Consider the following 23537-nt stretch of genomic DNA (forward strand, 5'->3'; position numbering starts at 1 on the left):
GCTACAGCTACAGCTTTTTAAGGGCAGACAAGCTCTCAGATCAGCCCCAGGACCACTGAATATGCAGCTAGAAACAGAATCCAGAGACAGACACCACGGACCCAAGCTGACTTTAAATTTCATCTCTGAAAGAGCTTGTGATCCAGATAACGATAATCACGGTTCCTACCGAGAGTAGCATTCTTCTGACACTGTGTGGGGATAACAAAGACATTTGCTGAGAATTATGTTGCATTGCAAACACCTGTACAGTCGTTTAAATCCTTGGATTTGAGGTAAATTTTGCATTCCCAGTCTCAAGGAAACGGCTTAGTAATTGAAACACGAGGACTATGTGAAATAGTCACATAAGACCTCGCTGAGTTTTTTGCCCTTTGCACAAAAAAGCCCCAAACAACCAAAAAAAACCCTCCCCTCAAACTATACATTGTGGAAAGTCAGTCAAAAAGAGGAGCTTTTTTGGGTGGGGATGGTATAATTTTCATCCCATAGTCGCCTTTTTAACAAACCCCTTAACTTCCTGAACGTATATGCCTTGCCAACTTTCTAAATAAAGATCCTTTGAATATGTTGGGCTCTACTAACAGATGAAGTTGTCAAGGAAAGAAATGCTGGTGCATAACAAATGGTGAAAATATGTCAGATGATTAATTTTGCGCCAGTTGTGAATGTTCAGTTAACAAAACTGAACTAATGATTCAATTAACAAAAACCTAGCTAGCAAACATGTGCTCTGTTTTGTGGGAAATGCTCCAGGTGTTGCAGGAAATAATACATTGAAAAGAGCATTACCAGTTTCTGAGTTATTGACAATTTGGAAGATGAGCTTGAATGCTTATGGGTCAGCGTCCTAATAGATAAAGCACAAGATTGGGTATTGGGTATAGTGGTGTCTGCTTCAGACCACCAAATCAGACTAGGGAACAGGATGGCAGGTGCATAAGGAGCTGGTCATAATACAATTTTTAGGGAACAAAATCTGCATGATCAAGGGGGACTTCAGTCTGAGCGACAGATGCTGCAGGTCTCATGCTGCCAGTACTAAGCCATCCTAGGGGGGAGCTCAGGGCTTCTGCCCTGCGGCAGGGTGGTGGGGCTAGGGCTTCTGCCCTGCAGGGATGGGGGGCGTCTCGTGGCTTCAGCCCCATGGCAGGCACCTGCTGGTGCTCGGGGCTACAGCAGGAAAGGGGAGAAGCCCAGAGCCCCAGCAGGTGTGCCCCGCAGGGCTGAAGCCCCAAGCCCTGGCAGATGCCCTTGGCTCTCAAACTTCTGAAGATTATCGTATGTGTCTTGGAGGGTCAGCAAGTTTGGTGACCCCTGATATAGAACAAATGGAGGAAAAGGGAAGTTGACAGTAACAAATATAAATCAGAAGCTAGGAATTATAGAAATTGATAAGGGAAGCAAAGGGACACATGGTGAGTTTGATGGCCAGCAGAGTTAAAGACAACAAGGAGTTTAAATATATGAGGAACAAAAAGAATCCTGACAATGGTACTGATCCATTACTAAGTGGAAATGGTAGTACTATCAATAATACTTCAGAAAAGGCAGAAATGTCCAGGACATATTTCTGTTCTGTATTTGGAAAAAGAACAGATGACGTAGTCAGATCATCTGATGATAACCCTCATTCCATTCTACTAGTATCTTGACGGAGTGTTAAACAGAAGCTAATAAAGGTAGAAATTTTTAAATCAGCAGGTCCAGATAACTTGCCTCCAAGAGTTTTCAAAGAGCTGGCTGAGACACTCCCAGACCATTGATGTTGATTTTCATTAAGTCTTGGAACACCAGGGAAGTTTCAGAAGACTGGAAGAAAGCTAATGTGCCAATATCTAAAGAGGATAAATGGGATGACCCAGACAATTATAGGCCTGTTGGTCTGACATTGACTTCGGCAAGATAATGGAGCAGCTGATACAGGACTCTATTAACAAAGAATTAAACAAAGGTAATATAATTAATGCCAATCAACATGGGTTTATAGAACATATATATTGTCAAATAGCTCAATATCTTTTTTTTTTTTTTGAGATTACAAGATAATAGTAGCAGTGTTGGTGTAATAGACATAGAGTTTGGTAAGGCATTGGACTTGGTACCACATGACATTTTGATTAAAAAACTAGAATGATACAAAAGCCACATGGCAAACTATTAAATGGGATTTAAAATTGGCTGATAGGTCTCAACATGTAATTGTGAAACAGGGAATCATCATAGAGTGGGTGTATTTCTAATAGGGACCTGCAGAGTTTTGTCCTTGGCCCTACGCAATGTAACATTTTTATCCATGATCCCGAAAGAAAAGAAAACCACCACCAAGAAGGTTTGCAGAGAACGCAAAAATTGGGGGAGTGGTAAATAATGGAGAAGACAGGTCACTGCTACAGAGCAGTGGGGGAGGGATAGCTCAGTGGTTTGAGCATTGGCCTGCTAAACCCAGGATGGTGAATTCAATCCTTGAGGGGGCCATTTAGGGATCCGGGGCAAAAAAAACTGCCTGATAGGTCCTGCTTTGAGCAGGGGGTTGGACTAGATGACCTCCTGAGGTCCCTTCTAACCCTGAGATTTTATGATTGGTACAAGCCAACAATATGTGTTTTAATATGGCTATATGTAAACATATGCATCTAGGAACAAAGACTGCAGGCCATAGCTACACCATGGGGGACTCTAACCTGGGAAGCAGTAACTCTGGAAAAAGATGTGGGCGGCCTTGTGGCTAGGCACCTGACCATGAGCTCCCAGGGCGATGCTGTCTTCAAAAGGGCTAATGCCATCCCTGGATGCATTAACAGGGGAATCTCGAGTAAGAGGAGAGAAGTTATTTTACCTCTGTATTTGGCACTGCTGTGACCGCTGTTGGAATCCTGTGTCCCATTCTGGTGTCCACCATTTAAGAAGGGTGTTGATAAATTGGAGAAGGTTCAGAGACGAGCCACAAGAATGATTAAAGGATTAGAAAACCTGCCTTCTAGTGAGACACGCAAGGAGCTCGATCTATTTAGTGTAACAAAGACGGTTAAAGGAGTGACTTGATCCCAGTCTGTAAGTACCCACTGGGGAACAAATATTTAATAATGGGCTCTTCAGTCTAGGGCATAAATTAACAGTGAGGGTAATTAAAATACCATTGGAACAAAATACCAGAGATCATGGTGGAGTCTCCATCACAGACTATTTTAAAATCAAGACTGGGTGTTTTTCTAAGGGACTTATTTTAGGGAAATTCTCTGGCCTGTGTGATACAGGAGGTCCGTCTAGATGATCACAGTGGTCCCTGGAGGCCATGGAATCTATACCCCAGAGCACAGCCTTGCAAAATCAAAATGTACCAGCCCAGACACAAAATCTATTTGCCCACCTTTACTGTAATGATGGCACCAAGGAGTTCTTTTCACAGCTGGCTGAATTTTTCAGCCTGTTGAGTAATGATTTTTTTGTATTGAAAATACAATTTTTTTATTGGAGCCTCCCTGAAAACCTTTGTCAACGTTTCTTGGGTTTTTCAGCTGGCTGGATTTGTTTGGCAATCAAAAGGTTTCTCATAAAACATCCACTCCAGGTGCTGGCAGAGCAGAGCTGTTACTCGACTCAATGAATACACACAGTCACAGTGTGCAGCCCTCCATGCAGATGACTTTAATTAAACATGTAAAAACAAAACCCACAGCAAGTACGCGACCGTGTATCTAAATACATTTATTTCTTGAATTTTAATCAAACCCGCCCAAGCAGTCATTTGATTCTTTAAGTACAACTCACTTCGTTTTTTTTTTTTACTCTCTATTCTCTGGGAAAGAGAAAAGTATTTCCTATGCCATGGACAAATGTGGGCAGTAAAGACATGTGTGTTGATATAATTAAGCATTATTGGGGTTGGGAATTCAAGATGGAGCCTTGCCATCCTGGAAGTACATCTGGGTGGGTCCTAGCAAGTGTATTTTCTGACATACTGATTTGGCCAGGTGAAAATTGCTCACCGGTTGTATTACAAAGGATATAATTTTGTTAGCATTAAAACACCTGAAGAATACAGCATCAGCCTTGAAACAAAGAAACCACAGCAGTAATTTTAAGTAGTGCTTAGCTATGCCCCAGGGGGCACTATGGACCAATTACAGATTGACCTGCCATATACTCCCGGCTCGCTCAGTGGTGGGGATTGAACCCAGAACCTTTAGTGTTAAATGCATAAGCCACCAATGCCTGAGCTAGAGAGCTCCTTCTAGGCAAGTTTTAAGGCCAGAATGTACCAGCCCAGACACAAAATCTTGTCACATTACGCTTGTCACATCTTACCTCCTGTATAACACAGGCCAGAGAGACTCACCCAGTAATTTTTGTATCAAGCCCATAACTTCTGCTTGAGCCAGAGTCAGGGCCGGCTCCAGGCACCAGCCTGGCAAGCAGGTGCTTGGGATGGCAGGTCCAGCTATTCGGCAGCAATTCGGCGGACGGTCCCTCACTCCCACTCAGAGCGAAGGATCTCCCGCCGAATTGCCGCCGCAATTCGCGATCGTGGCCTTTTTTTTTGGCTGCTTGGGGCGGCCAAAGCCCTGGAGCCGGCCCTGGCCAAAGTGTATCTTTTAGAAAGCCACCCAGCCTTGCTCTAGAGACTCCAAGCGATGGAGAATCGACGGCAGCCCTGTGCCAAGGGTTAATTAATCTCGCTGCTGAAAATTTGCACTTTTTTCTCTAGTCTGAATTTGTCTAGTTTCAGCTTCCAGAACTGGCTTTTGTTCTGCCTTTTTGGGTAGCTGACAGAGCTGCCTAGAGTCAGAAATCTCTTCCCCATTCAGGTACTTGCAGACTGTCGGGGGGGGGGGGGGGGGAAATCACCTGTTCCCCTTCTCTTGGTGAAACTAACCAGATAGAGCTTCTTAAGTCTCCCACTATGAGGTGTGATTTCCAGACTGCAGGTCATTCTTGTGGCTCTTTCCTGAATCCTTTCCAATTTCTCAAGACCCTGGTTGAAGTGTGGATAGCAGAACTGGATGCAGCGTTCCCGAACCTGGTCTCACTAAGTCCCGATCCAGAGGGAATCCCGCCTCCCTACTCCTGCTTGGAATCCCCCCGCTTATACAAGAGGAAATTCAGTCTCTCATTTAAATTAGCTTGAAGCTTTTAGCTTCTAGACTCAACCACAATTTAAACCCCATTCAGGTAGTGCAGAAGAGTCATTAATAGAGCCCTGCATGGATACAAAATTGGTATCTGCATCCAAGCCGCGACCTGCAAAAACTGTCCGCGGATGCGGATCTCTGTGGCTATAAAGTGGATATCCAGAGATTTGCAGGGCTCTACTAACAGCTCCACAGGTCGCCACACAGCAGTGCCAAGGGTTCTTATACATGTCCCAAGGTTCTTCTACAGTTCCAGCAGCCTTTTGGCCTGAGAAAACAATAGGCTGTACCAAGCCCCTGACCCCCAACTACCCCCCACTTCTCCCCAGAGACCTCCTGACCTGCCACCCGCTCCACCCCCCACCATACCTCCTTCCCTGCTCCGGGCAGGGAGGCTACAATCCTGGGCCCTCACATGCAGCGCTACCCTCCAGTTGTGCTACCTTCTGGGAGCTGAAGTTTACCTCCTCTGTCCGGTCCAAGCAAGCTGGGGACTACACCTCCCAGAATGCCCAGGGGTTTTGTCCCATATTGCAGCCTGCTGTTGTGTGATTGAGAGCACCAAGCTGCAGCCTGAGGGCCAGGTGACTCCATTCGGCTGAGTGTGTGCTGCAGAGCCCTGCGCGGATACAAACTCTGTATCTGCATCCGAGCTGCAAAAATGGCCCGCGGCTATAAAGCAGATAGCCACAGATTTGCTGTGCTCTAGTCGCTCGCTCGGAGGAGGAGCAGATGGAAGTGTCTTTACGTGGTCCAGTCATTAGAAGGAGACACAGATCCACACTGCTATTAATATGGGTTACAGATAAACAAGATGATGGATAAGTAGAGACAAGCATGAGAACACCGCCCACATGGGCTTTACTAACTACCCACGACCAATCATGATGGAAAAAAACGAAGCTATTTCCCGCATACTTCCACGTGCTGGAAACATAGGGCCATCTTCCAATCTATTTACAGTGGTAAAATTCCATTGACGCTAACCCTGATTTGCAATACCACTAAACAGTTCCTCCCTCCCCCAGGGAAGCCCACCCCCATAGTTAAGGAAGAGCCACAAAGGTGTCATGCCCTAAAAGTTGCCAGACCCTCCAAAGCCAAGAATCCTCCATTTCAGCCTGGGACTGATGGGATGATTTAGTTGGGAATTGGTCCTGCTTTGAGCAGGGGGTTGGACTAGATACCTCCTGAGGTCCCTTCCAACCCTGATATTCTATGAAAGGGTGCACCAGTGACTGGAATCAAGAGGGGGGCCTCTACTCTGGGGGGTCCGGGGAAGGAGAAGGAGGCAGTCTGAGATAGCCAGAAGGCTGTGCATTCCCCCAGTGCAGAAGGTGAAGGCTGCCGGAGAAGAGAAGAGAAAGCAGCCGCAATAGAACTGACCCACGTCTGCACTGGCGAGTCCAGCCCCCAACATAGCTCATGTGGACAAGATGAGCCGCGATTTGCATCTCTGGAACTGACTCCTGCTGGAAGCTGGCACCTTGTCTACACTAGGAAGTGGCACAGGTTGAATCAGGGCAAGTCTTCATGGCAGACGAGGTCAAGCGTGTGGCCTGGGTGGTCAGCTGGAGAAGAGGGCAGCCGATCCGGCTTCAACCCTGAGCATTTCTACTCGGTCTGTGTCTTTCTGCCCTATTCCTAGAGTGCTCAGAGCGGCTGTAGCAAAGTTGCTGGGTTGGTCAAAATGGTGACTGTCCCCCCAATGCATCCTCATTTTTCTAATTAGTATAAATCCATGTAATTAGGACATGTAAATTAGCAACCGTAATTGCTAGACAATTAGAGCAATGTCCTAGCCCGGCTGAAAGTTTAGCTCATTGTTACCCCCGGGTGGCGTGTCTAGAGGGAAAGCAGAAATCATCTTTTTCTCGTCCAATGGTCCTCCTGGGAGCCCAGCTCAGAGCCCAAGGTACCAGCCTCCCTCTTGAGCCGGGGCTCAGAACGAACAGCTGCTTCCCCGCCAGCCCCTAGCTTTGTCTAAGCCACGGAGAGAATGTAATGATCGGAGATCGTTATTACAGTGATCTGGACGTATTGTGTCCAGCACAGGCTGCTGATAATGAAGGTGTCTAGTTACACACTGGAGTGTGTGTGTGTGGCGGGGGGGAGGGGAAATCACTGGCAGCTGTTGGACAAAACCACACACACACACACACACACACACACACACACTTGGCAGGCGATGTAAAATCTCCAGCGCTCTGCTCCTGGCATGGATGCATTGCTGGGCTTACCCGGCCTCTGCACAGCTCTGATGGATGACAGCAAATGTAGGAAAGTGACCGTAAAGGTCAGAGCCAAGATTTAAGCCAGTCAATTTGAGCTGGCCAAAAAAACCCCAGGAACCTTTTCAATGACAAATGGCCTCCACTGTTAAAATAATGGGGGTTTTGTTGTTCCTTTTGCCGCTCTCTAACTTCCCTGCTTTTTTTCCTTTTCAATGACAAATGGCCTCCACTGTTAAAATAATGGGGGTTTTGTTGTTCCTTTTGCCGCTCTCTAACTTCCCTGCTTTTTTTCCTTTTCTTTTTCCCACTCTGTAACTCTTCAAAACGTTGCCAGCTTTGGGGGACACCCCTATACTGGACATGATTCTACTGAATTTAGTAGCAAGAGGGGATGGGGGGAAGTTTTGGACTTTAAAACATTTTCCAGTTGTTGAAAAGCAAAGCCAAGCCTGCAATTCTGCACAAATACTGTTCCACTTCCTCACTTCCTGTCAAAGAGTTCAAAGGTGACATTTTCCTCAAAAATTTTTTTCCTCATTTTTCAACCAAACCATTTCTGCCAGCTCCACTGGGGATTTTTTTGAGTGTCTGACCTGGGACACCTTAAATGGAAAGAAAGCTGTTCCATTCCCCCCCCCCCATCCCAAAAACATCAAACCTCCTCAAGGTGTCGCAAGCCAGACACCCAAAGATTGAGGCCTCCAAAATCATTAGGAACTAGGGGTGACATTTTCAAAAGCACCAAAGTCACTTCGCAGTCAAATTCCCAGTTTCCAAAGCCACTTAGGTACCTACGGTTATGTCTATGCTGCCACCACAGGGTGGGACTGGCCGACATCCCGAGCTAGCATTAATCACTTATTTTTAGCCAACTGCCTCCTGAGCACCCCCTTGCAGTCTGAAGTCGACTGCAGGCACCCTGCCTCAGTTTCCCTCCTCCTCAACTCAAGGCCCCTTAAATCAAACTACCAAAACAAACTCTTCTCTGGTTCAGTCTCACTCCTCTTCGGGGCTGGATTTATTAAAGTCACAAAATCAATCCCCAGATAAAGCCCACCCTCCCGGTCTTTCCAGCAGGGGTCTCCCCACCCTTCCCTACCTGAAGCCTTCCCCCTCAAGGCTCAGGGCTCCCTATGAGAGCCACTCACTCCCAGCCGCCATTCCCAGGCCTCTGCTGAGGTCACTCACTTCATCTTCACTTTGGTTGTTTCACTCCCTGACCATTCCCCTGAATCAGCCCCTCCATACCCAGCTGGTTCTACTGATTAACCTGCACGTCCCATCGCAGGGACCGCAACTGGGCTAATTGTACAGGGCTGGCCTCTAGCCCTTAAAGGGGCAGATCATCTCGTTAGAAGCCCCAAGCCTGACGTGGGCCCCCCAGGTACTATCATAATAAAGAACCGAGCCTGCTTTCTTTTTAATCATTTTGAAAATAAATATTGCCCCTGGGCTGGCATCTCAGGTGACCTCTTTGAGCACAGAGCCAGTTTTGATGTCCAAGTTAGAGAAAGGTGGGTGGGTGTTGGAAACAGCCGTGGAATAGTAGCTATCGCACAGAGATTGGAGGCTACGTGCCTGCATTGTGCCAGGCGGCAGCTCAGACAAGAAGGGGAGTAAATAGCTATATTAGTTCTCTCCTTGTCATCAAAGGCAACTCCTGGGGTCTCCCAAGCAGAGGAACAAGCCACCCCTAAAGGATCAGAGACCTGAGGTGGAGCTAGCAGTGCAAAGAGGGGGAGCGAAGGGGCATGACGTTCGTGCACTCCCACTGCACACCTTGATGCTTCCGGAGGGACCGTGCCTGCCAACTCTCTGCCTGGGGTTGTGTGGCTCTGTGCAGGGCCCGCTGCAGGTCTGTGCCGCGCCAGTGTGAACGAGCCCACCATGCGGTGTATTTCTATAGCACCAGCCATCCGACGAGCCCCACATGCTTTACAAACATCACTGAGATTAGCCTGACAACAGCCCTCTGAGGCAGGTCTCATTATCCCCCTTTTTCCAGAAGGGGAAACTGAGGCACAGAGCAGCGACATGACCCACTCATGGTCACATGAGACGTTTGTGACAGAGCCAGGAAGAGAACCCAGATTTTCCAACTCCCAGGCTCTGTTATAACTACAAGAGCCACTCGCTGCAAGGGATAGACCAGGGGTCAGCAACCTTTCAGAAGTGGTGTGCCGAGTTTTCATTTATTCACTCTAATTCAAGTTTTCGCGTGCCAGTAATACATTTTAACATTTTTAGAAGGTCTCTTTCTATAAGTCGATAATATATAACTAAACTATTGTTGTATGTAAAGTAAATAAGGTTTTTAAAATGTTTAAGAAGCTTAATTTAAAATTAAATTAAAATGCAGAGCCCCCCAGACCGGTGGCCAGGACCCGGGCAGTGTGAGTGCCACTGAAAATCAGCTCGTGTGCCACCTTTGGCACGCGTGCCATAGGTTGCCTTTCCCCTGGGATAGACCATCCCAAACTCCCATTGACCTCTGGAGGTTCTATAGATGGAGGTTCTGATGCTACTTTCCCAATGTTGGTTGCAAGTTGTTTTCTGTTCCTCATGTTTTAAAGCCAGTATGAATGGACACTCTGCAGGCTTACCTTTAATTCTGGCCAGGTGCACATCTGCTCCAATGTCAGTTTCTCCTCTCTAGGATCTTTCAGTTCTGGACACAAACTCCTGAAAGTGTTATGAATGCTGAAAAAGAAGACAGCAAATTAGAGAGAGTGACCTGGTATCCACTGAAATTAATGCTGGGTATGGCTCTGAAATGAACCGTCTCCCGTCTATGAATTGAGTCAAAAGACCCTGACGCTGGTGAGATGAGGAGTGTTAATATTTAATAAAACAGTTTGCAGTTGTCAGTGAAAGTGACAGAGCTATCTTTGAGCTCATGGTGAGGAAAGCCAGTCTAGAATCAAGATTCGGATGTTTAATGTATCATGCATTTACCTCCGTTTTAATATCTGGTGTCCCTATAAATATGATCTCTCACAATGGGGACCAGGACAAGTGACAACTGGCAATGAGCTACAGTCTTTTACCTCTGAGGCATTAGTTTGAATCCAACACTGGTCAGCAATGACCAAAAGAAGTCACCATCTCATGGCTCTTCCATGGTGCCATGGGGCGTGGCTGCCTCATCCCCCCCGCTAAGGGATCTGTGACACTGCCAGCAGTCCCTGCCTCAGTTTCCTTCACCAACATCTCCCCAGACTGGTCTGAGCTGGAGATGTGGCTTAGCCTTCCAACCAAGACAGAACAAAAAATACCTCCTTCCAGGGCAGCAAAAGTCCAAACAACAAAAAGATTCTTCTGCCCTTCGGGGCTTCTCCTAAGCCCATCCCATAGGCCCTGTTCCCAGATCCAGGCTCACAGCCTTCCCCCAAGACCCTGCCCATGCCCTATGGCTCCAGTCTCCACACCGAGCTTTTTCAGCCCTCTTTTAAGGCCCAGGCATCCATTATCTCTCATCTGACTCTCCTTAGTCTCACCCCCTTAGGCTGGGAAGCAGTGAATTAATTACGGCACAGGGGTGGCTGGCCCCATCTCCTCTCCAAGGGGCCAGTCACCCAGTAACAGAGGGCCTAGGTGAAATGAATTTGATGGGTCTTAATCCACCATACAAGTGTCCATATCCCCAAACCCACCACTGTGATTGCCATTAATTAGCAAGAGAGGCCAAGGATTAGATGGGCATGCAACCAATGAACTGCAGACCATCAGGGTAAAGTGCACAGTCAACCTGGGGAACTCCTTGCCTGAGGAGGTTGTGAAGGCTAGGACTATAACAGGGTTCAAAAGAAAACTAGATAAATTCATGGAGGTTAAGTCCATTACTGGCTATTAGCTAGGATGGGTAAGGAATGGTGTCCCTAGCTTCTGTTTATCAGAGGGTGGAGATGGATGGCAGGAGAGAGATCACTTGATCATTGCCTGTTAGGTTCACTCCCTCTGGGGCATCTGGCATTGGCCACTGTTGGCAGACAGGATGCTGGGTTGGATGGTCCCTTGGTCTCACCCAGTATGGCCATTCTTATGTTCTCAAAGCTCCTCTGTGTGGCAGGCAGCACCCACTCGGGAGCCAGTCCCAGACTGTGAAACAAACTCCCTTGGAAATGAAGGACCACTCCAAACCGGCCCATCTTCCCCTCCAAGCAGCAGGCACCTTTCTTCTCTCGTGTAACTCAGAGCAATGAGTGCTTTGAATAAAATAATCCCCCTCCCCACAAACAAACCAAACCACGGCACACAGTTCTCCCTGTGCGGGAAGAGGAGCAGATGTTAGTTGTGTCATTTAATGTATGCATGAAATGGGCTCGGATACTGGTAGTGAGGGCAGGATAAGAACCTATATTGTTACATTTGTTTCTGTGCTACCTATCCATAGTATCTAAGGGCATACGTGCAGTCGGGGGGTGCTCGGCACCAGGCCGGCCCACACTCCTCCCTTTCCCCCATGCCCTGACCCTACCCCGCCCCGCCTCTTCCTGCCCATGCTCCACCCTGTTCCGTCCTGTAGCCCATAAGCCCAGTTTGCTAGCTTGCTATATTGCATGATGTGTTTTCCTATTGGTTTGATTTACATTATTTTGTTATCATATCCTATTATTAGAATTGGGTTTGTTTAGTATGGAAAAGAGAAGACTGAGGCTAGGTCTACACTACCCGCCTGAATCGGCGGGTAGAAATCGACCTCTCAGGGATCGATTTATCGCATCCCGTCGGGACGCGACAATCGATCCCCGAATCAACGCTCTTACTCCACCAGCGGAGGTGGGAGTAAGCGCCGTCGACAGAAAGCCGCAGAAGTCGATTTTGCCGCCGTCCTCACAGCGGGGTAAGTCGGCTGCGATACGTCGAATTCAGCTACGCTATTCACGTAGCTGAATTTGCGTATCTTAAATCGACTTCCCCTTGTAGTGTAGATGTACCCTGAGAGGGGACATGATAGCAGTTTTCAGGTATCTAAAAGGGTGTCATAAGGAGGAGGGAGAAAACTTGTTCACCTTAGCCTCTAAGGATAGAACAAGAAGCAATGGGCTTAAACTGCAGCAAGGGAGGTCTAGGTTGGACATTAGGAAAAAGTTCCTAACTGTCAGGGTGGTTAAACACTGGAATAAATTGCCTAGGGAGGTTGTGGAATCTCCATCTCTGGAGATATTTAAGAGTAGGTTAGATAAATGTCTATCAGGGATGGTCTAGACAGTATTTGGTCCTGCCATGCGGGCAGGGGACTGGACTTGATGACCTCTCGAGGTCCCTTCCAGTCCTAGAATCTATGAATCTATGAATTAGTGAATCATAGTATTTCCTTGGGTTTTATATGGAATTCCAGTTTATGGTATTCATAAGAGTTATTTATGGTTATTCATAATAGTTGGCTGTAATGCAAGTAACCTACAGGCCTGTATCCTGTATGATTAGCTAGAGCAAGTTAACATAAGTGTTTGTTACCTTTGGTATAGATAAATGGCCTACTGGTCCCCTTAAATTTGGGGAATTGAATGGGGAACCAAACAAAGAACTGAATCTGTTTACCTGAGGTCTAGAGCAGACCAGTAACTGGAAGGCACAGCGCAGAACATGGAAGTCATGAGTTAGGCCAAGGGTAACAGTTTCGGGAATGAGATAATCAATACTAATACGTATGGACATATGTCATAACATGTTAAACTATAGGGTAAGTGCACCCGAAGATTTATATGGGGGAGGAAATAAGATTTGGGCATTGTAGGTTGGGCCTAGATTCCGGCAGTGGGCAGTACCGGGACCCTATGAGAGGGCAAACAATCATGCAAAGAGGTCGCTTTTTCCTATCTTCTATCAAGCGACCAGCTCAGCTTCTCAATACAGCCTAGCTACTTAACACTCGAACCTAATCCCTACCAACTTGGGAAGCCTGGACCATCAGTTCCTTGGGCCTGCCAGAGATGAGGCTGGTCCTCTGTCTCTCACTACCAGGTCTCCACGGAAGGGTGTGAGTGTGCTAGCTTAAGCAGTCTTTTAGAATAGAGCTGTTACCACCAGGGGTCATAGAATTGTATCACTACTTTGTGACTCTGTGTTTTGTAACGTTTATTCTTCTTTCATTTGTTTTAATAAAGATCTTAACAAGTTGGTATTGTCCTCAGGATAAGTGTCCTTGCCATGCACCCCGAGAGTCCTTTCACGGTATTGAACTTGCTGTGTTCTCTATCCCTGTAGTCCGAATTGGGACAAGAACCTAAAATATCTTCTGATCAGATCAGTGAGGAGCCATAATAAACTATCCCATAAATTCAGGTCAATAGTTGGCGAGCCAGCCAGGAGTCTTGAGGTGTGTGTGGCAAGAACTTTAAAAGCTCACTGAAGTAATAAAAGTCAAAGAACAAAGACTCTGTATCACAGGGCATAGCATGCTTGCGGGCATGTTAGTTCTCTCTTGACTGACTGTTTCTTGGCAGCGGTCCTGGTGGTACTTCCTCCTTTTCTTCTCTTGCAGCTTGAATGTGTAGTTAACTGTTAAATGTCTGTTTTAGTGGCTAGATATTGGGAATGTAATCTTGCAAGATAAAAAGTGATTTTAGTGGTGTTATATGCACAATAGGGGCTTTTTCGGGTTGATTATTGATTATTGATAAAGCAGTTGCATTGGGTCCAATGACCCACCCAAAATGGTGGCGGCGGAGTTGATTTATTTGCCTTGAGAGGCCACAGTAGCTCAGAACTTATACAGTTCGAGTTACCCTTTTGTCCCCTCAACTCCCCCGGGCTGCACCCTGATCCGTCTATCGTCAGTAATGCCCCACTGTTCGGTAGGTCCCTACAGGGTTTTGCCTCTCGATCAGCTAACATACGTTAGCCATCGAGGGATCTTTCCCCCACCCCTCTGGTTTTGGGACTTGTTTGAAGTTGTGTTGAGACCGGTCTTGGGTATTATTATTTTTGTAATGAAGGGATGCCTTCAGATTTAGAGTTAAGAAATAGTGTTTGTTGTTATCATGTTAAGTATTGCTTTTTTTTCTATTTTAGAGGTTAAGTAAGGTTATTCAGTGTAAAAATGAGTGAGACAGAGGTGGCAGAGCTGTAGGGGCTGCCCGCAGGATGGTTTTAGAGAACTTTGCCAAGAAGTATATTAAGGAACACGGAGGAGGTTTAGAGCAATTGAAATACAGAAAGGCTCTCTCTGAGCATTGTAACCCATGGGGTCTTGTGAGCCAGATGTTTGAGACTGAAGCAGAGAGGATGAAAAGAAAGGCTAGAGAGGTGAAAGGGGGTGGACAAAACGGTTCAACGTCTCTTAACTGTGGGATGGTGGCCGCTCCTTAGACTGGATGTACAACAGTACTGTGACAGTTGTTTGGCTTGTGCACAACCCAACCCAACTCCATGCAAAAGGAATGCACCGTTGCAATCTCAGGTGTATGAAGGACCATGGAAGGACCCTGGATGGTTTTGCAGATTGATTTCATAGGCCCTCTACTGAGGACCCAAAGAAGCAACCAATACCTCTTGGTGATTGTCAATCCTTTCTCAAAATGGGTGGAGGCCTTTCCCCTGAAAGCCAATACTGCAAAAGCCACAGCCAAGGCCCTGGTAGAACAAGTCTTCTCTCATTGGGGGATCCCTGCAAAAGTGGAATCAGACCCGGGATCGCATTTTACATGATAGTTCTTCAAAGACTGTCTTAAATTGATGGGAGTCCTGCAAAGACTACACATCCCATATAGACTACAGTCATCTGGGATGGTGGAACGAACAAATAGGTGATGTTGAGGAAACTGGATGATGCCAATGGATGCAATTGGGATTCCCTCATGCCTCTGATTCTCATGGCATTAAGGGCAACTCCTGCTGCATCCACTGATAAAACACCCTTTGAGGTTATGACAGGCAGAAATATGAGATTGCCAAAACTCTTGATCTGGCACACCAGTGGCACTCAATTGGAGGGAATCAAAATGGACACCTACCTGCAAAATCTGCAAGAACATTTCAATCAGGTCCATCTGCAGGTAGCCGCTAAATTGGGGGAATCCCGGCTTAAGGCTCAGGCCCACTTTGGCAAAAACCAAAGAGAGAATATTTGGGAGGTTGGAGATCAAGGGATGTTGTTATCTGACAAAGCGCCAGAACATGGGTTATGCAATCGATGGATCGGATACTTCCGAATCCTCGATAAACTCAGTTTGGCAGTGTACAGGATTAGAGTAACAGGAGGCAAGCGTAATAGAAATAAAATCGGCCACGCTAATAAGTTACAGCTGTAGCGATCAGCCAGGTCCCAGGAGCAGCTTGCTTCTCAGGAGCTAGGTGAACCGCCTACAAGTGGAGTGTGGCGAATTGCAACCATGAAATAGCCATTGAGATTGCTGATCTCCTATTCCTTCGTCCTGGCTCTGAGGGTAGGACTGAGCCAAAATCAAGAATTTGGGACTCGAATTTTACAAAGGATACACCAAGCTGCACAGGACCATGGTGGTCGGCGACGTTCAAACTGGCAGGTGCTCGAACATTTAAAACGCAACGCACCTCCCAAAGGAGCGGCACGAACCATCATCACCAATCAAAGCAATGAACTTACTTTAGAACTATATGCAGATTAATTGGCAAATTGTTCTGTGGACTCATTTCCATATCTTGTAAATACCACAAGTGCTAATGTGATGGTGGCTACTGTTTGGGGTTGGAAAGGAGAGGCAAAAGCCAAACCTTCACCTTCACTTGATCCAAGGTCAGAAGGGTATGAGGTAATTATGAGTTGGAGATATATACCAAGACAGGGAAAATTGGTAACAACAGTAAAACGGCGGACCAAACTAATGAACTAATGAAACAACATTGAGGATGCATGATATACCCTTACATATGACAGGCAGATATAGAGCAGAGATCTGTACAGCCTCCCATCAATTCGCTGATAATTGTATCAGGTGGAAATATATTAGGTTAATTGTTCGACCATTGAACACAGATGATCTCTTAGAAATTGTGAATTTAGGTCCTAATCTTGAGTTCACCCACCATCCCATCCAATCTGTTAAGGGAATTAGAGGGGAAGAGGTCACCTTTAAATACCAATTGGCAGGGTAATATCACTGGTTCCTTAAAGTGTCAGGTCACAGATCCGAATTTCTGTTTTACTCCAAAGCAGTTTACTTCAATTGGACATCAAGTGATTTCCCCTATTCCTGCCTTTGAAAACACTACCGTTATTTTATCTAATCCCTTTTATCAGGACTTAACTGTCCAAAACACTCCAGCATTTTTGGTATATATTCCCCCTCTGGGACTACAATTAAAACAATTATTAATTTGAAGGAAACCCCCCTCATTCAAATTACGAATGACATGGATAAGGTTAAACAAGCTATTGTCCAATTATTAGATGGGGGAGATCATGCAGTAAATGCGCCCTGGGAAGAAGCTGGATTAAAGGGATGGATTATTGTCCAAGGTATTGCAACAGGAATGATTTTCATCACTTTAGCATACATGCAACATAAGATCAACAAGTTAAAGGAAAAAGAGTAATTGTCCGTACAGCCAACAAATATCCATGCTGGTAAATATGTATCCATAATGCCTATGGTAAAAATATATCAGGAGATAGAACATTATGATGTCCTGCCTTCACCCCAAGGGGTGGAAAGTAATGTAAAACCTGTTTCCACACATCTGCTATCCACTCCCTCTTCTATGTAATGGGGGTTTTATGCAATCACCGCATCAAAGGGGGAATTTGTAGCCCATAAGGCCACTTTGCTAGCTTGCTATATTGCATAATGTGTTTTCCTATTGGTTTGATTCATATTATTTTGTTATTATATCCTATTATTAGTGAATCATAGTATTTTCTTGGGTTTTGTTTATGTGGAATTCAAGTTTATGGTATTCATAAGAGTTACTCATGGTTTTTCATAATAATTGGCTGTAATGCAAGTAACCTACAGGCAGGGGTGGATCTATGTATTTTGCCACCCCAAGCACGGCAGTCAGGCAGCCTTCAGAGGCATGCCTGCGGGAGGTCCGCCAGTCCCGCGCCTTTGGCATACCCGCTGCCGAAACCGCGGGATTGGCAGACCTCCCGCAGGCATGCCGCCGAAGGCAGCCTGACTGCCGCCCTCATGGCGACCGGCAGGCCGCCCCCCGTGGCTTGCCGCCCCAGGCATGTGCTTGGTGCGCTGGTGCCTGGAGCCGCCCCTGCCTACAGGCCTGTATCCTGTATGATTAGCTAGAGCAAGTCAGTATGAGTGTTTGTAACCTTTGGCACAGATAAATGGCTACCGGTCACCCCACTTAACTTTGAGGAATTGAATGGGGAACCGAACAAAGAACTGAATCTGTTTACCTGAGGTCTGGAGCAGACCGGTAACCGCAGGGCACACCGCAGAACATGGAAGTTGTGAGTTAGGCCAAGGGTAAGTGTTTCGGGAATGAGATAATCAATACTAATATGTATCGATATATGTCATAATATGTTAACCTATAGTGTAAGTGCACCCGAAGATTTATGTGGGTGAGGAAATAAGATTTGGGCATGGTAGGCTGGGCCTAGATTCCGGCATTGGGCAGTCCTGGGACCCTATAAGAGGGCAAAGAACCATGCAAAGAGGTCGCTTTTCCCTATCTTCTATCAAGCGACCAGCTCAGCTTCGCAATACAGCCTAGCTACTCAACACTCGAACCTAATCCCTACCAACTTGGGAGCCTGGACCATCAGTTCCTCGGGCCTGCCAGAGACAAGGCTGGTCCTCGGTCTCTCACTACCAGGTCTCCAGGGAAGGGTGTGAGTGTGCTAGCAGAAGTAGTCTTTTAGAGTAGAGATGTTACCACCAGGGGTCATAGAATTGTATCACTTCTTTGTGACTCTGTGTTTTGTAACGTTCATTCTTCTTTCATTCATTTTAATAAAGATCTTAACAAGTTGGTATTGTCCTCAGTATAAGTGTCCTTGCCATGCACCCCATAAATTCAGATCAACAGTCCCCTCCCCTGAGCGCACCCCCCTTGCTCCTCCCCCTCCCCCCAGCGCCTCCTGCATACCACTGAACAGCTGATCCGCAGTGGGCATGAGGTGCTGGGGGGAGGGGGAGGCGCTGATCTGTGGGGCTGCTGGTGGGTGCTGAGCACCCACTATTTTTTCCATGGGTGCTCCAGCCCCAGAGCACCCACGGAGTTGGCGCCTATGTCTAAGGGCTTGATCCAAAGCCCACTGAAGTCAATGGATACCCCTAAATGGAGACCCCTAAATGGTCCTAATACTTTTAATATTCTTCTCGGAGTGTCTGCCTGGTGAAGATTGAGACAAGTTCACGAGGGGTGCAGCCGCTGTCTGTGCAGACCCCACGTCTGGCTAAGGCCCCGGTTTCATTCTACAGGGCTGCGAATCCACTTTCATCACCACGAAATTCACTCCGAAGACATGACATCCACAGTCTGCCAGCAGTGATGGAGTGAAAGGAAAAAGCCTAAAGCTTCACTGACCGTACAATTTCCTCCCTTGTCAGGAACGTGAGTGCCTGCAATAAATTAGAGCTGTGTGAGGCCGGGGTACAAACCTGCGCCCTGCCTTTCATCTCCTGCACAGCAAGCTGCTGTGGGGATGCATTAGTCACCTCCAATGGGAACACTGGCACCAGGGGGACGTCAGCGAAGGCACCGGATAGTCCATGGAAAAGTGGATAGTGCCGGGAGTTGAATTAAAGGCTTAATACATTAATGGACACACAGGCACAGTCTTGACTCTCAGAAAAATCAGGGCATACAAAGCTAGAGATCCCAACGTAGCTGTAATCTAAGCCCCCTGCGTGTATAGACACGGTGCTAAACTGGGGTCACTGGCTAGACGGGAGGTCATCTTGTGGGTTACGGCACTGGACTTGGACTCAAAAGAGCTTGGGTCAATTCTTGGCTCTGCTACAGGCTTCCTGCAAGACCCTGGGCAAGTCACTTACCCGCTCTGTGCCTCAGTTTCCCCTCTGGACAACAGGGATGACAGTACTTTCCTTCCTGCTCTTTGTCTGGCTTATCTATTTAGAGCATGAGCTGTTTAGGGCAGAGGCTGTCTCTCACTATGTGACTGTTCGGAGCCCAGCGCTAGGGGGCCCCAATCTCAGCCGGCACCTCTGGGTGCGACTAGAACTCAAAAAGTAACTAACCCATTTAAATGTCCTCCTACAATAGCCTGTATGTGGGCTCACACCGCTGGGCCTTAGGCTATCCATGGGTCAGTGGGCGTTTTGCCTGAGTGAAGCCTGAATATAAGAACATAAGTAGTTGAAAGATGGTGTCACATGCCATAGTGACATTGCAAAGGGAGCCGGGTAATTTTCTGCCTCGCAGTAATTGCTGTAATCACACAGAGACATTGTAATATTTGCAGTCATCTGTAGTGGGGTTGGGGTCATCAACTCTCAAGCTTCAGGGCACAGAGTGATCAGGAAGGGGACTTTCCTTCCCCATCCCATCTACAGCATTTCACAATGGGTCAGGTGCATTATGGGAGGGGATTATTTTTTCTTTTTGCCTTTCTCTGATGCTTCATACACAGAAGATGGGACAGTGAAAATGATGGGCCACAGGCTTGGTCCAGCGCGACTGATCCTGTGTCCCTACAGTATCATACAAACACGAGTGCCTGAGTCTCTCCCCAATGCCACTGGGATGTGACGGGTGCTTTCCTGGGACGCCTGGAATGTGCAGGCAGGGGGTTTTCCTACGCAGCGATTGGAGCTCAGAGAGCGTGTGGTTCTCCCCAGATGCCCTCTGGCCCCACCCCACTCACAGGTACGCTATTCCACAGGCTTCTGGGGTCTCGGAGCCCACACTGTCGGGATCCGGGAAGAGAAAGTATTACAGCAATGATTGAATTCCCACCCTGAGGACCAAGGCTCCTGTTTCTTCCCAGGCACCGCAGCGGGACAACTGCCTCCCGCCCTGCTCCCAATCCCTCTCCCCTGCGCTCCTACCGGGATGGCAGCCTCAATCTCTTTGCCCTCGGCCCCCTGGCTGCCAGCCTGAACTCTCTACCCCCCCTCCCCAGGTTCCCTCTGTCCCGGGCCTTATTGTGCTATACCGGAGATCTCTCTCCGCAAGTTCTCAGCCTGCCAAGGCCTGTTCATTTCAGCCAGAGAACCAGGAACAGAAGACGTAGGCTGCGGGAGCGGTCCCTGGCATGGAGGAAGCTGGATGAGGCTTGGAGACCCCTACCTAAAGTGGATGGACTCCCCCCTGACACACAGCACCCTCTTGTGGCTCCATCCTTTGAGGGGTCAAACCTCAAAGGACACAGGCGCCTAACCCCCACTGAAATCAATGGGAGCGAGGCAAGGGGAGTTCGGTGCCTAAATCCCTTGGAGAATCTGGGCTTAGAGTCACTGGGGGAAGAGGACTGTGCTGAAACGGGGCACTTGGCTAAGCTCCCATTGCTGAGATTTCTGGGAGGGTCGTGAGTGTGGCCGGGGAGGGACGCTCACACTCAGCCCCGTGTCCCACATCGCCGTGGTCTGGCACGGTGGCGTCTGTGCCGGGGCCACCATGGCAGGGTGCATGGGTTGGTCCCATCAGACACTACGTCTGTGCTGCATGGAACGTGGCTTCTTGGCACTGAGATGCATCTCATCAGATGGACACTGGGGCGGTGGCCGGGCTGACGGTGCCCCACACAACAGCTGCCCTTGAAGAGAGGTGGGTGGCGCAAGGCAGAGAGCGCGAACCCCCCTGACCTGGTACTCCTCCAGCTCCTCGCGCCGCATGGACGTGCTCCAGCTCTGGCCCATGTCGCTGCCTGGGGTACAGGCGGCTTGTGTGACTGTTGGTAACCTTGGCAACCACAAAAACGAGGCCTGATTTCATGCAGTGGTTGCAGAATTGATTGGGAAGGGGCAGAGGGGATAATGGGACAGAGGGGACGGGATTAATTTGGGGGCAGAATTAATTGCTGGGCAGGGAGCCATGCAGGGGTGGGGTGATAACAGACCCCCACTTTTTTCAGACTACTTTAAACACTAACAACCCCCCCACACACTGCCTATGTAAATATCCCCCCTCTGTGGTGTGTATAAATGGCCTCTTCCAATGAGATGTGCATGTGTAATGACCCCTATAATGAAGTGTCACAGACAGACAACCCTGTATAATATATAGCCCTCTATAGTCTCTAATAACCCAGTGCAATAGATGAGATCCTCATACAGCCAGCTCTGTAATGTGTGTGTGCATTTGCATTACCGGGCCCTTGGAGAGAGTCCAGCAGCAGGACGTTTGGGTCACATTCAGTCAATGAAAAACGCCGTCCTGCTCATGAATTACAGATTCCTGGAAAAAACGAGGCTTCTCCTGAAAGCAGCAACCATTTATTGAGTCTGAACCACAGAGCCGAGGGACGTGACACCAAATACTAGCTCCTGGAGTAATCTTACTTGAAGACTGAATGCGCAAATAGATGCACCCATGGGTGGTGCATGAACCCCGAAGCCCCCCAGTCCAGCCCCTTCCACTCCCCCACCTGCCAGAGGCCTGAGTGCCCGCCCCCATGGCCAGAGGAGCCCCGGCCAAACAGCCCGCCCGCCCCTGCTGCCCTGAGTCCCAGGCCACCGGCTGGCCCGAGCACCAGCCCAATCCCCAGGCTGGCCCGAGCCGCCCCGGGCTGTTAGCTGGCCAAGCTCCGAGCTCCAGGCCTCTGGCCCGAGCTGAGCTCCTGCTGGCTTCTGGGGGAGAGTGGGAGTGAGGGTGGGGCCTCCAAATGCAGTGAGGGGGGCATGGCCTGTGTTGGGGGGGGGGGGGGACTCAGCCTCCCCTGGCCTATTATACTCACCGGCCATGGATGCACCGACTCCTAGAGTGATGGTGGATTCTCCATCAGTGACAGTTTTTAACTCGAGATTGGCTGTTTTTCTAAAAGCTCTGCTCTGGGAATTATTGTGGGGCAGGTCTCTGGTCTGTGTTATACAGGGTGTCAGACTAGACGACCACAAGGGCCCCTTCTGGCCTTGGGATCTATGAACAGGTTTGAAGAGCACAGAATGGGCCAGAGATTCCTCATGGAGCCCAGTGACTTTGGCTAAAGCCTTCAGGAAGCCCTCCAATTGTCACTTAAAATGCCAAGTGCGGGAGAATCCGCCCCATCCCTGGGTGATCTAGCCCAATGGTTAGCTACCCTCACAGTCAAACGTGTATCTAATTTCTAGTTTGAACTTTGCTCACGTCAATTCGCAGCCATTGGATCTTGTTCTGCCTTTGCCTGCTAAATCAAAGAGCCCTCTCCTCTCACATACATTCTCCCGGGATAGGTAATTATAGATTGGGATAAAGTTGCCTCTTAATCTTCTGTTCAATAAATTAAGTGGATTGAGCTTCTGTTGTCTCTCAGCACTGAAGTGCTACAAAGTACTTGTGCATCACGCCGTCGAAACCACAGATTTCAGAGTAACAGCCGTGTTAGTCTGTATCCGCAAAAAGAAGAACAGGAGTACTTGTGGCACCTTAGAGACTAACAAATTTATTAGAGCATAAGCTTTCGTGGACTACAGCCCACTTCTTCGGATGCATATAGAATGGAACATATATTGAGGAGATATATATACACACATACAGAGAGCATAAACAGGTGGGAGTTGTCTTACCAACAGAGTTGGTAAGACAACTCCCACCTGTTTATGCTCTCTGTATGTGTGTATATATATCTCCTCAATATATGTTCCATTCTATATGCATCCGAAGAAGTGGGCTGTAGTCCACGAAAGCTTATGCTCTAATAAATTTGTTAGTCTCTAAGGTGCCACAAGTACTCCTGTTCTTCTTTTTGCGAAACCACAGATGTTTTCCAGTCGGGCGGGTCTGTCTGTGACGGTGCTACTGACTGTGCTCACTTGCCCTAGCGTTGTCATTGCAATCAACGCATTGACTGCTTGCCAAGGCTCGAATGTGCTGTTCTGAAAGACCTTGCTGGTCAGTCGTATGGTGTCCAGAGATCCTCAGATGGCAGGGGCATTGGTGCTTACACCCTTTCTGCTCCTTAGCCTTTGCAACAAGGACTCTGCGAGGTGGAAGGGTCCCAGAGCTCAGGCTCCAGCCCAAACCTGACTGTCTACACGGCAGTTAAACAGCCCCTTAGCCCAAGCCCTACGAGCCTGTCAGCTGGTACGGGCCAGTCTTGGCTGTTTACTGCAGTGTAGATGTGCCC

At 47.9% G+C, this 23537-nt stretch overlaps 1 protein-coding gene across 1 annotated transcript in view; it reads right to left on the reverse strand.

The window, feature by feature from the left end:
• Positions 1–21132, reverse strand: part of CIB4 (calcium and integrin binding family member 4) — a 46610-nt gene extending 25478 nt beyond the window's left edge. Inside the window, exon 1 of the mRNA XM_054022914.1 lies at positions 21079–21132. Coding sequence (XP_053878889.1) covers positions 21079–21132 — 54 coding nt within the window. The remainder of the gene's footprint in view (positions 1–21078) is intronic.
• Between the last annotated feature and the right edge of the window lie 2405 nt (positions 21133–23537).

This window comes from Malaclemys terrapin, chromosome 3, assembly GCF_027887155.1.
Source record: "Malaclemys terrapin pileata isolate rMalTer1 chromosome 3, rMalTer1.hap1, whole genome shotgun sequence".
In the NCBI taxonomy this organism is placed as follows: domain Eukaryota; kingdom Metazoa; phylum Chordata; order Testudines; family Emydidae; genus Malaclemys; species Malaclemys terrapin.